Source organism: Petaurus breviceps, unplaced genomic scaffold (assembly GCF_028583685.1).
Source record: "Petaurus breviceps papuanus isolate PSGF00001 unplaced genomic scaffold, PetGlider_PUasm1.0 91023, whole genome shotgun sequence".
Taxonomy (NCBI): Eukaryota; Metazoa; Chordata; class Mammalia; order Diprotodontia; family Petauridae; genus Petaurus; species Petaurus breviceps.
This window is the reverse complement of record NW_027187398.1, coordinates 8,939,348-8,952,227: the sequence shown is the minus strand read 5'-3', so window position 1 is coordinate 8,952,227 and position 12,880 is coordinate 8,939,348. Positions and strand designations below refer to the sequence as shown.

General features: G+C 40.8%; 1 protein-coding gene across 1 annotated transcript in view; it reads right to left on the bottom strand.

Annotated features, from left to right (window-relative positions):
* Positions 1–3,075: 3,075 nt before the first annotated feature.
* SYT11 (synaptotagmin 11) overlaps positions 3,076–12,880 on the bottom strand; it is a 33,468-nt gene continuing 23,663 nt past the window's right edge. The window contains exons 3-4 of the mRNA XM_069078090.1: positions 7,627–7,750; positions 3,076–6,783 (exon numbers count right to left, since the gene is read on the bottom strand). Coding sequence (XP_068934191.1) covers positions 6,473–6,783; positions 7,627–7,750 — 435 coding nt within the window. The 3' untranslated portion in view covers positions 3,076–6,472. The remainder of the gene's footprint in view (positions 6,784–7,626; positions 7,751–12,880) is intronic.

The window sequence follows — 12,880 nt, the reverse complement described above, 5'->3', positions numbered from 1 at the left end:
AAAGATGTGCAAACTTTTAGGGCATATAAATGTCCTTTATCATTATTTGATGGAATTGGTTTCCTATAAACATTCAATTCAACAAACCTTTATTAAGCACCTGCTATATTCAAGGCACTATGCTAGGCACAGAAAAAAAGATATTTGCCTTTAATAGTAACTTATATCCTATGGGTGGGAAGGCACAACTTATAGGCAGATAAGTGCAAAAGCAGAGTAATTTGAAGAGGGTCAGAGCATTCACAATTAAGGGGAATCGGGATAGGCCATGAGTAGTGGGGGCAGATGACCTCTGCTTTGAAAGGAAGCTAGAGATTCCAGGAGGAGGATATGAGGAGGGGCAGCATTCCAGAGTAGGGTGACTGCCTGTGTAAAGACAGAAACAGGAAATAAGTGTCACATAACTGGGGACAGTAACTGGGGTCAATTCAGATTAGAAACATAGATAAGGAATCCAATTGTAAATTCCAGGCTAAGGATTTTTGAAGTTTTATCTTTATGGTAATAGGGAGCTATTGAAGATTTTTGAGTAGGAGAATAACTAGTCAGATCTGTGTTTTAGAAATGCCAATTTTGGGGCGGCTAGGAGGCACAGTGAATAGAGCACTGGCCCTGGAGTCAGGAGGGCCTGAGTTCAAATCTGACCTCAGACACTTAACATACAAAATAAACTAGCCCTGTGACCTTGGGCAAGTCATTTAACCCCAATCACCCTACCTTCCCCTCTCAAAAAAAAGAAATATTAATTTTTCAGTTACATAGAAGATGAACTGGAGAAGACTAGAGAAGCAGGGAGATTAATTAGTATCTATCACAGTAGTTAAGACAGAGTTGATTAGGCCATTTTAGGAAAATTCTCTACCAGGTCCCAAACCCTTAAAAAAAGGGCCAATCATGGCTAAATTAATTCCATTCTTTCATTTTCAGCACATCTACTTCTGTACCTATTATGATCTCTGAAAATCTTCAGAAGACCAGGCCAAGTTTGAAGGGATTTGGGTGTTGCCTGAATAGCGGCATTTGACCCTATGTAACACCAGGAGGGCATATAGAACTAAAAGACTTCTCTTCTCTTAGAATATCAGTAGTTTGTTTCATAAGAAATGATGAAGACTTCAGAAAAACCTGGAAAGATTTGCATGAACTGACTCTGAGTGAACAGAACCAGGAGAACATTATACACAGTATTGGCAACATTGATAGACTTTGCTTTTCTCAGCAATACAATGATCTGAGACAACTCTGAAAGACTCATAATGGAAAATGCCTTTCACATCCAGAGAAAGAACTATGGTGTCAGAATGCAGATTGAAAAATGCTATTTGCTCTCTTTTTTTTGTTTTGTTTCTTCTTCTTTACAACATGACTAATGTGAAAATATGTTCAATATGAATGTATGTGTAGAACCTATATCAGATTTCTTGCTGTCTTGGGGGTGAGAGTAGGAGGACAATTTAGAACTCAAAACCTTATAAAAGCAAATGCTGAAAACTAATCATAAATAAATAAATAAAATATTAAATGGGGGGGGAAAGAATGTCAATACCTAACTGAATCCTTCAGGAAATCCCTACTGTTCCTTAAAATTTTTTTCTGTTTAAAATTTATTTATTTTTTTATTTTGGAGGGCAATTGGGGTTAAATAACTTGCCCAAGGTCACATGGCTAGGTTTTTTTGTATGTGTGTGTTAAGTGTCTGAGGCCAAATCTGAACTCAGGTCCTCCTGACTCCAGGGCCAGCACTCTACTCACTGCACCACCTAGCTGCCCCAAAATTCTTTAAAAGGCAAGAAGTACATATATAACCATCTCTCTCCAATCCCACACCCAATTAGTTAAAATGCTATTAATTGAGAAGAAGCCAGGTGGCAGACTGGATAAAGCTTTGGGCCTGGAGTTAGGAAGACATGAGTTCAAATCGAGCCTCAGACATTTACTAGCTGTGTGACCCTGGGCAAGTCATTTAACCCTGTTTGCCTCAGTTTCCTCTTCTGTAGAATGATCTGGATAAAGAAATGGCAAACCACCCAGTATCTTTGCCAAGAAAACCCCAACTGACTGAACAACAACAACCAGTTGATTGATGATAGGATTGTAATATCTCTCAAATTTACTTCCTCCTTTTCTCTCCATTCCCATTGCATTCACCTTCCTAGTCCATCCCCTCATCATCTCTTGCCTGGATCATTTGTAATAGCCTTCTAACCAATCTCTTGCCTCCAGTCTCAGACCTCTCAAATTCATCCTCCACCCTGAGAGATTATCTGGGGCTGGGTATACTCATCCCTGGGCCTGGAAAGGGGAAGAGGAGGGAAGCATTGCTCCCAGGTCTTCTTGGCTTTTTAGAATTCCAGTTCTCCTCTACAAGAAGCCTTTCTGGATTCTTCTAGTTCTTAATGTTCTCTTCCAAATAAAATAATTTTATATTTGTTCATTTGTTTACATATTGTATTCCCCAGTAGGTGGTAAATAAGAGAGCTAGGATTTGAACTCAAGGCTTCCAATACTGTCTAGTTTTCTTTCTACCCCTACCACTTGGTGATTCATTCAGTCGTTTTTTACTTTTTGTCACCCCATTTAGGATTTTCTTGGCAAAGATACTGGAGTAGTTTGCCATTTCCTTCTCCAGCTTATTTTATAGATGAGGAAATTGAGGCAAACAGCGTTAAGTGACTTACCCTGGATCACATAGCTAGGAAGAATCTGAGGCCAGATTTGAAGTCTGGGAGATGAATCTTCCTGACACTAGGCCTGATGGTCTATGCACTTTACCATCTAGGTGCCCTGTTGACCATATTCCTCAAAATGGCAATCCAAAGTTAGAACTGAGAGAACAGAGCAGAAGGTATCACTAGGGTTGGGCCATGAGGGTTTTGCCATGGGGTTGGAAATTTAGAGGGTGCCAGCAACTGTCTCTGAGTGACTTCCTGTTCAACAAACTAGAAATCTCAGGGTGTTTGAAGGGGTCTCTGTAGCCTACCTCCTTGTAGCATGGAAACCTCATAGTGTCATGGGGTGGAACCTATAAAGGTTGACTTTGTTTCATTTCCCTAGTTTCTGAGAGACAGGCCATACTGAATGTGAATCAGTCTTTATTCTGCACGCGCACTGTGCATTAACAAATCCAACATACAAGATAGTGTTACATAGTGTAAGGTTAGCATCACAGCGTTATGCAATGTCACACAGTTCATGTTAGATGTTTTTCTGTTTTTTTTTGTTTTTAAAATTTTTGACACACTGTTTTATTTAATTGTTTTAGACATTTCTGGGTTTCATTTTTACAAGAGAAGACACAAGGTAAAGAAAGACCACGTTGGAGAGGGATTGTGGTGAGGGCAGCGTCCCTACCTTGGTGATGGTGAGAGCCTTTGGGGACATTCAGCCTGCCCTCTTCAGTCCCTCCCCTGAACAAGCTGTCTCTGTCCAGAAAACCAATTAAGTCTGGTTTTTGGATTGGGAGCAAGCTCTATTCCAATTCAACAGGGGCTTTTCTTTTGGTGGCTCCTCTCCAAAAAGAGCTAGAAAAAAGGAACCACTCTAGAAGGGGGCTTTTGATGCTGATAAAAGCTCTATTCTTCCTAGAAGGGGAATGCCCAGAGGCAAGGCAACCCTCCAAAGACGCGACAATTTCCCAAACCTATTCCTGACCCCTAGAGTCTTGTGCAAAAAAAAAAAAAAGTGAGGTTGTGACTCTCTTGTCTACCAAATGAATCCTAGGAGGAGACAGTCCTCTGATTCTGCCCTGACAGTGAGCCTTGGAAGGAACAGGCCAGAGGACCACAGCCAGCTAAGAAACTTTGGGTCAACAAAGTCAAGGTCACCAATGGATCAGGCCTGAGGTAGGTGGGGAGAACCTGGTACAGCCACCCCTGTCCCCAACATTATCTTTCTTTCAGAAAGACAGTCATGGAGGTCAGCCCCCTCCCCCCACCCCAGTTACTACAGACTGTTCCCCTATCCCCTCCCCACCCACTCACTACTCAGGAGATCCAAAGGATGGGAAGAATAAAGCTACTAGGGTAGGTGGGAGCTGGAGGGGTTGGGGGGGGAGGAAGGAGAGAGGCAGTTTTCCCAAACTTATGTCAGGAGGAGTTTTAGAGGCACACACACAGCCAGGCCAAGGCCCAGCTATCTCCACCAGTTGCTTTGCATTGTTTCTGGGAAGGAAACGGGAGTGGGGATGCTCAGGGATTTCTGATCTTTAGGCATTAAGGCGATGAAGAGGAACCATTTCCATTTCTTCCTAAACGGGCTTCAAACGCGCCTGTTGAATTTACATTAAACTATCTCAAAGTGAGCTTTAAAAAAAAACAAAAAAAATTATTTTCTTCTACGTATGATACAGTATTTACAATCCTCCGGGCTCAGGACAGAGACAAGTCTTCCAAACACAACTTAAAGGTTGGAGGAAATGTGAGTTAGAATGCTGGAGGAGAAAGGGAAAGAACTGGGGTGGGAAGGGTCACTCTTATTATCTTTCTACCTACTCAAATCTTCTTGTTTTCAAGAGATAGTGATTAAAAAAAAAAAAAGAAGAGGATTTTTTGTTCTTTTGGAAGGAGTGAGGTGGAAGGATTTTGTTTGGTTTTGGTTTGTTTGTTTGTTTTTATGTCTGCAGAGCTACCTGGAAGACTCAAGGCAAGATGGACCTCCTTTGATAAGCTACCAGACTTTTCTGTAGCCCTCCTTGGAAGCAAATTGGGGAGAACTTTTTAAGTGTAGTGATTCCTCATTGATATGTGGATGGATAATCATCAGGGCCTGGCTTAGTCTTTTACTTGGCTAGTTGCTTTAGTAGGCTGAGGGATGCTCTATGTGGAATTATGTGTTCCACTAATATTCAGGCTATCTCCAGGGGGAGTAGAGTCTTTGAACCATCTCAAAGCTAAGGGAGAGATCACTGGGCTGGGAGATAGGAGACCTGAATTCTTTTCCCAGTTCAACCACTGACTTGCCTTGAGATTCTGGACAAGTGGCTGAATCTCTCAAGAGGCCTTGTTTCACTATATAAATGAAACTGACTAAAATCTCTAAACCACTTCCACCAATTTCCAGGGATGTTTTGAAACTCAGTGAGGTTATACATGTACTTTGTACCTTTGGGGATTGGGAGAGGGTGGAAAAGGTGCTATAGAAATCCAAGGGGGTGGTGGCGACACTTTTTGATGAGGGTGGCACTTTTGACTTGGAAAACCCTATAGGAATGTGAGCATTTACTATAAACCTTTATGTCATCATCAGCATAATTTTCTTGCTAAAGGTCATCATTGAAACTTTCAAGGAAGAGTAATTTCTGAGAATATTTTCATCTGGAGAGCAAAAGTTAACCCCCAAATAAGGTTCTAGGCCATGCCAAAGAAACTCCTTGGACAATGTTTAGAAAAACCAAAAATCCCTTCTAATCCTTTAATCCACTGTCAGATTTTAGTCTAGCCACCAATGGATGACTTCTGTATATAGCAGCAAAATTTGCACTCAGGTGTCTTTCTCTCCTCCCCTTCCCTAATCCTTCTCATTTAGAAAGAGTCTGAATAAGGTATCTGAGGATCTTTACACAAATAGCAAAACAATGGCATTTGCTTTGGGTCTTGGCCCTTTTGTATTTCCCTTCCCTTCCCCCCCCCCCCCCAATTGATACCTCCAAGGTGGCAAGGGGGAAGTCTGGCTGTGTCACAAATCCAAGTTTTGCTGCCTATATGCAATCAAGGGACAGTATCTGTCAGCCATTCCTACAGCTTGTTCAGCTAGATTTTTCTTTCTATTGGTAAACAAAACAAAACAAAATATAATCCTTTCTATTGCTCAGTCCCATGTTTGTTTCTTGGCTGAGGGCAGACTTTTTAGCTTTTGGCTCATTCCTTGGTTAGGCGGCAGCCAAGATCTCTCCCATTCCCTGGGAAGAGTCCAGAAAGGAGGCCAAGACCAAGATGGTGGATGAGGAGATGAGGTGTTCAACGGCAAAATTTGGAATAAAAAACCCAAACAAACAAACTGCAACACCCTCCAGAAAGGCCTGGTAAACAGAGCGGAGTTTCAGGCAAATCTCAGCAAACAATTCAGCACGGGAACACGACTTTTTCATGGATTAAAATCTGTAACTTGGTACTGGAAGTTACACTAATCGCTTCAGTTTGTATTAGACATGCAAAATATGTGGTTACATTGTTTTATATATAGACTTGTATGTTTTTTTTTTTTTTTTCCTCTTTTTTTTCTTTTTTCCTTTTTTTTTTTTTTTTGGATTTCTAGTGCCTTGTAAAAGGAAAAAAAATCATCATTGCTAGGAACCAAAGAACCAATCTGTTGCTGGGGTTGTATGAGGTGTCCTTTGTGGGCTGTGTTTTGTACGAAAGTTTCTTCTATGACTAAAATGAGATTTTGAGTCCGCCTCTCTCCAGCATCTCCTCTCCCCCCAATCCTCTTGCCATCCCACCTCCCCTCCTGGGTTTTGGAGGGGAGGGGGTCAGGATTAGTACTCGCTCAGGCTGTGCCACTTGGCTACTGGCTTGCGGGGGCTCTCACAGACCTCTCGCCAGTGTTCTGCACCGGCAGCGGTGACACTGTGGGCCCCCAAGATCAGCCTCCCCACCACCTCGTTCTTGGTGGTTCGGTCGAAGTCGATGACTAGGAACTCGATGCTGATGTCGGGCAGCAGGTCAGTGGGGATATCGTAGATGAAGGACTCATTGAAGACAGGATTCAAAGTGCACTTCTTCACGTGGGTTTTCTTCTTGGCAATGCGCTTCCTGCCGTAATAAAGGTTCATCTTGACGTAGGGATCTGGGAGCCCAGGACAATGCAGGAGACAGAAAAAAGGGAGAGACAGACCTATGACAAAGTTCTCTCTTATTTGCCACCAAGGCAGGGATGATAGATAGCTATGGTGCCCAACCCCGGAGTCTCACTTATCAGGGATATAGGGGAGGGCAGTCATGCTTGAAACAGAAGATTGGACGAGATGACCCCTAAGATGCTATCCAACTTAAAATTCTAAGGATAGTCAGCCAGAGATAAGTCAGATGAAATAAGAACAGGTACTCAGATTCAGCTGTGGATTAGTTTCTTTGTTAGAAAGGATGGCTTTATGGATAGCTAGAGGGGTTGGTGGATACGTTTGGGACCAAAGGTAATATAAAAACAAAATATACCAATAAAAATGTTTAAAAAGAAGAAAAAATATTTTAGATCTGTATTGCTAAGTACATTTTGGAGAAAATGGGCAGGGTATGTTCATTAAATGGGTACTGGCTGAGTGGGTGAATGATGGACTAAAAATCTAGGGTCAGAACCATAAGCAGGGCAAGGGGTTAAGGAAATGGGCCAGGGGTAGAACTGAACAACTTCACCAAAGCACCCTCCCTCAATAGCAAGCAGTGTTTTAAAGGACACAGGCTTCTAAGTAAATACTTAGCTACCCTCTGGGTGAGAGCCACAACACTCAGCAAGCATATAACAGTGTCTTGGCCACCTGCCCATTCATTTCCAACTCCAGGGAGAATACTTTGTGCTACCTCCCTTTCAGAAACATGGGAGATGTCTATAAACTAAGGCTAAAAGTTAAGGGTGGCAGTTAGAGGAGAGGAGAACTTAGAAACCCACTGGTTGATTGGAGTAAATAGCTGCTACCTGAGAGCCCGGTGATATCCATCTTTGGCAAGTGTCTTGCTTTAAGGACCACCACTGTCATTCTCTGTGCCACCGGCTGGTAGGACAGGGATACTTGCAGCTCCCCTCTGCTAATACACTTCTGTAAGGAGGAGACCAAATGTAAGGAGATCTGGCAGAGGATGTAGGGGAAGGAATATGAGGGGTACAGAGGACTTGGAAGAGAAAAAGAAAGGTTCCATATATACATATATATATATATATATATATATATACATATATAATATTCCTGTTTGTGGTAACCAAGAACTGGAAACAAAGCTTGTTCCTATCAACTGGAGAATAGCAAAACAAAGAATGGTATATTCAGGGGTGTGCTGAACTAAGCTTCTACTGGCTCTGGAAAGCTGACTGTTAAGTTTTCAGTGTGAGCACTTATATTTCTGGCAAATGCTACAAATTAGGGCTTGATTTATTAGGGCTTGTTTCATCAATTGTCTAGACTTAAGAAAGTGATGATGGAAATGTTAATTTTCTCTGGTTTAACTTAAAAGTGAGTTGTGTATACATTCCCTTCCTCCAATCTCCCCAAGAGCTGATTGAACATTTATCAGCACACTCCTGGGTATATGAATGTAACATATAATTAACTGTTTAAGAAATTGTGGATATGGGGGCAGCTAGGTGGCACAGTGAACAGCGCACTGGCCCTGGAGTCAGGAGGACCTGAGTTCAAATCCAGCCTCAGACATTTAACATTTACTAGTCACGTGACCTTGGGCAAGTCACTTAACCCCAATTGCTCTGCCTTCCCCCGTCCAAAAAGCAAAACAAAATAAAATATAAAGGAAGGAATTCAGGAAAAAGGCAAGAAGTATGAGAAAAGGAAAGGAAGAGCAGAACTGAGGGGGAAAGGGGAAGGCAACAGGTTCATGAGAGTTTGGAATCCTTTACTTGATATGTGGAGGTGTTCCCTCCGTGTCTGCAGATCACAGCCCCTCCTGCACACTCTAATAGATTGCTTTGTGAGTTGCTAAGGTCCAGAAGTGTCATCATCCAATAGCCAGACCTCTGGTGATGATCCTTTCTGTATCTAGGCTAGTCCTCAAACAATAGATTCACCATCTGTTGCTAGAACAAACTTGACACCTTTCCAGTTGGGTAGGGCTTGTTAGAATTTATGCCCTGTCAGCATGGTGTAGTTAAAAGAACACCAGACTCAGAAAACCTGAGTCTGAGTCTGGGCTCCCCAGCTCACTAGCTATGTGATTCTGGGCAGGTCACTCTCTTTGAGACTCCCCTGTAAAATGGGGATAATAATACTTGCATTAGCTACCTCATAGGACTATAGTAAGGAAAGAACAGTACCATAGAAATATGAGCCTTTGGGAACCTAGGGTCAGAGCTTCAATCAGAGCAGGGGTGTTGGTGCTTTGCCCCTGGGTGATGAAACTCAGATGGCAAATATTTATACCTGGCAAGCTCTTGGACCATCTTGCTCCTCCTTGGCTTAGCACAGTGTCTCACACACAGTAGGCACTTTAAAAAATGCTTATCAACTGACAGTGCAACTTGAAGCCATAGACTCCTTAGATTAGGTGCTCCCTAAGGTCCTTTACAATTCTGTTAGTCCAGGGCATTTTGCTTTGGCATATACTCTCTTATTTTGCCATTATAATGTCTTCATAAGGAATTGTAGTAAAACCTATAATGACTCTGAAGGCAGCACAGCACGGTGTATAGTGGTATAGGCACCTGGCTTACAGCCATGAGGTCAGAGTTCAAACTCAGCATTGCCACTTATAAGTTGTATGACTTTGGACAAGTAATTCAGCCTCTTTGAACCTCAATTTCCTAATCTACAAAATGTAACTAATACTTGCCCAGCCTGTTTCTCAAGGCTATTGGGAACATCCAATGAGATAGTAGGTGTGAAGCTGTCTCTAAATTAGAAAGTACTATATACCGATAGGGGCATTTTTACTAAGATGTTTTCTCTCTGGCTTAATCAGCTTCTTTTCCCATCTTTAAATTCTAGTTCAAGGGCAGCTAGGTGGCAAAGTGAATAGAGTACAGGCCCAGGAGTCTGGAGCACCCAAGTTCAAATCTGTTCTCAGACACTTAATAGTTGTATGACCCTGGGCAAATCACTTAATCCCAATTGCCTTTAAAAAAAAATTCTAGTCTAGAAATTTAATTCAATTTAACAAACACCTACCGTATTAAGTACTAGGTACTAAGACAAGGAGTGAGGTAATCTGAGTTCTAATGCCAGTTCTTCCAGCAATTCCATACATGATCTTGACTACATGACCTTGAAGAAGTTACTCTGAGTCTCAGTTTCCTTATGTGTGGAAAAAAAAAAGTGGGGAGGGGATATTTTGGAGTAAATGATCTCTAAGGTTCCTATCTGTTCTCTTTTGTTTTTTGCACTTAAGTAGTATCTTATTTTCCCCCCAGTTACATGTAAAGATAGTTTTTAACATTTGTTTCTGTTAGATTTTGAATTCCAAATTTTTCTCCCTCCCTCCCTTCCCTCCTCCCTCCCCAAGACAGCAAGCAATCTGATTCATATCTGTTCTTAAAGGATATGATTCTGATTTATGGCCACAATAAACCCATCTTTCCCAATGATAAATTTTGTTCTTTTTATTTTTTTAAGCAGGGAAACTTTCTGGAGTGAGCCCCCCCCCAAAATAGCTTTTACTCAACATTTACATATATAAGTAATACAGCTAGGAGACAAAGTGGGTAGAGAGTGTCAGGCCTGCAGTCAGGAAGACTTATATTCCTGAGGTCAAATGTTATCTCAGACATTTACTAGCTGTGTGACCCCGGGCAAGTCACTTAACCTTGTTTGCCTCAGTTTCTTCAACTGCAAAATGAGTTAGGGAAGGAAATGGTTAATTACTCCAGTATTTCCTGCCCTCTCTAAAACCCCACCTTCTAGAGGAAGCCTGTTCTAATTCCTCTTTATTCTAGTGCCTTTTCTATCGCAGGTTTCCAAACTGTCCTGATATGTGTGTGTGTTTATATAGATAAATATACACATATATCTATATCTATAAACCACATATGTCTATCTATATATAGTATATATATACTTATATATATATATACATATACTATATATCTACTTGTTTATAGTTGTTAGCATGTTGTCTCCCCCATTAGACTCTGAGGTCCTTGAGGGAAGGGGCTATTTTTCTCTTTCTTCTTGGTTGTTTTTGTTTGTTTTGCTTTCCTTTGCATTCCTGGTACTTAGCACAGTGTCTGGCTCTGACATACAGTAGGTACTTAATAAAAGCTTGTGGACTAATTGGTCAGCTAACATTTCAAATGAAGTATAAACTAAAGCGTAAATAGAAGAATTGTGAGTTTCTTAATTGTTCTTCCCTATGTACACTAATTCCTACATTCTAGTTCTCTGTAAAAACATTCATGTTAACTCTTAATTGTTGGCATGGGAAGAGCTGGCATGTGGCAGAGCTTATGATCATAAGCTGGTTCTCCAGTTTTTAGAGGCAACGTGGTACAGTGTAAAAAGAACAGGATTTAAGGCCTGGCTTGGCCAATGACTATCTTGTGTTGCCTTGGCCAAACCACTTGCTTCATGGAGTCTCTGTTTCTTCTTCTGTAAAACAGAGCTAAACTACAATGTGAACTACTTACCTTGCAGGGTTATTGTGAGAAAAGCACTTTGTAAGCTCAAGTGGGTATGTATGCATATATATATATGCATAAATTTATGCATGTATATATACACACAATTAGGTATAAATGCAAGTGTACATATATAAGTATTTATGTATTTATGAGTATTTATATATAAACATTGTATAGACACATAAGTGGGTATATATACTTATGCATACATATGCAGATATATACACAAGTGAGCATATGTGTATATGTCCATATAAGTATGTATATATAATTCATATTCTTATATTACCAATATATACGATATACATCTCATGTGTATGTATGAACACACATGTACATGTGAACATATAAATATGTATAGACACAAGTGTATGTGTGCGTGTGTGTATATACATATATCTCATACACACATATGAGCTATTATTATTATTGAGTGTCAGGCTAAGGGGTTTGGACTTTACCTTATCGGCAAGGAGTCTCTCTAAGGGAGGTAGGAGGCCAAAGAAGTTGCTCATTCATTCAACAAGCATTTAATAAGCATCTAATGAGTGCAAGACATTAGGTGCTGGGGAGGCAGGGAAAGGGCAAAATTGTCTCAGGTCTCCAGATGTTGACATTCTATAGGAGTGATACAATATATGCACAGATAACGACATAAAAAGAAATGTTAAGTGAATACCAATAGATGGGGGTGGGGTGGTGTAGGGGTAGAGAGTGTTAATAATTGGGGAAGATTAATCTGAGATGAGCATTGCAGGGAGTTAGGGATTCTTAGAAAATGGACCAATAAACACCCATCACATAAAACTAAGGATGGGGACACTGTGGGAATGACCTCCAGAAGTCCTGAGAAATGAAGAGGCTTGCCCAAGGTCATACAGATAGTAAGTGGCTGAGCTGGGATTTGGATTGTGGCCCAGTGCTCTTTCCAAAGGAGACACTGAAGGACAGCAGTATCCAGATGGATGCCAATCTGTCTGGTAAGCTATAAGTCAGGGGTTCATAAAACTTTCCTTTTTTAATGTTATACACCCCTTTGGCATAATCTAGCAAAGCCTATGGACAGATTCTCAGAATAATGTTATACATAGGACTACAAATGAGGTAATTCTATTGAAACAAACATGTCATTTTTCCCATCCAAATTCATGGACTCCCTGGAATCTATTCATGGGTCCCAAGTTAAGAACCCTTTGCTATAGATACTTTTGCACTATGTAAAAAACTGAACTAGTGAACAAGTTTCTTTGCAGCTCTAAATTCCAGGATGCTATGAAACAGGTTGATCACTAGTCTGTGCTAAAAACCCAGTATCTGAACCTAAGTTCTTGGAAAACAAAATATCAAGATATATTAAATATTTGATCCTATATAGGGTGTCCCAAAAGTCTTACTGAGTTTTAATCTTTGCCAGCTTCAATATCCACTAAAATTTTGGGATATACCCTGTATCCTTCATGATAACAATTAATTCACTGTATTTCATGGTTCAATTCACTTTATGCAAGTAAAAAAAAAGTTTAGGTGGGGATGGCTTGTTTTCCTATTACAATATCAAAAGCTAATAGAGTTCATCTGGTTTCTCTCCTTGCTATTAGAGAGAGAT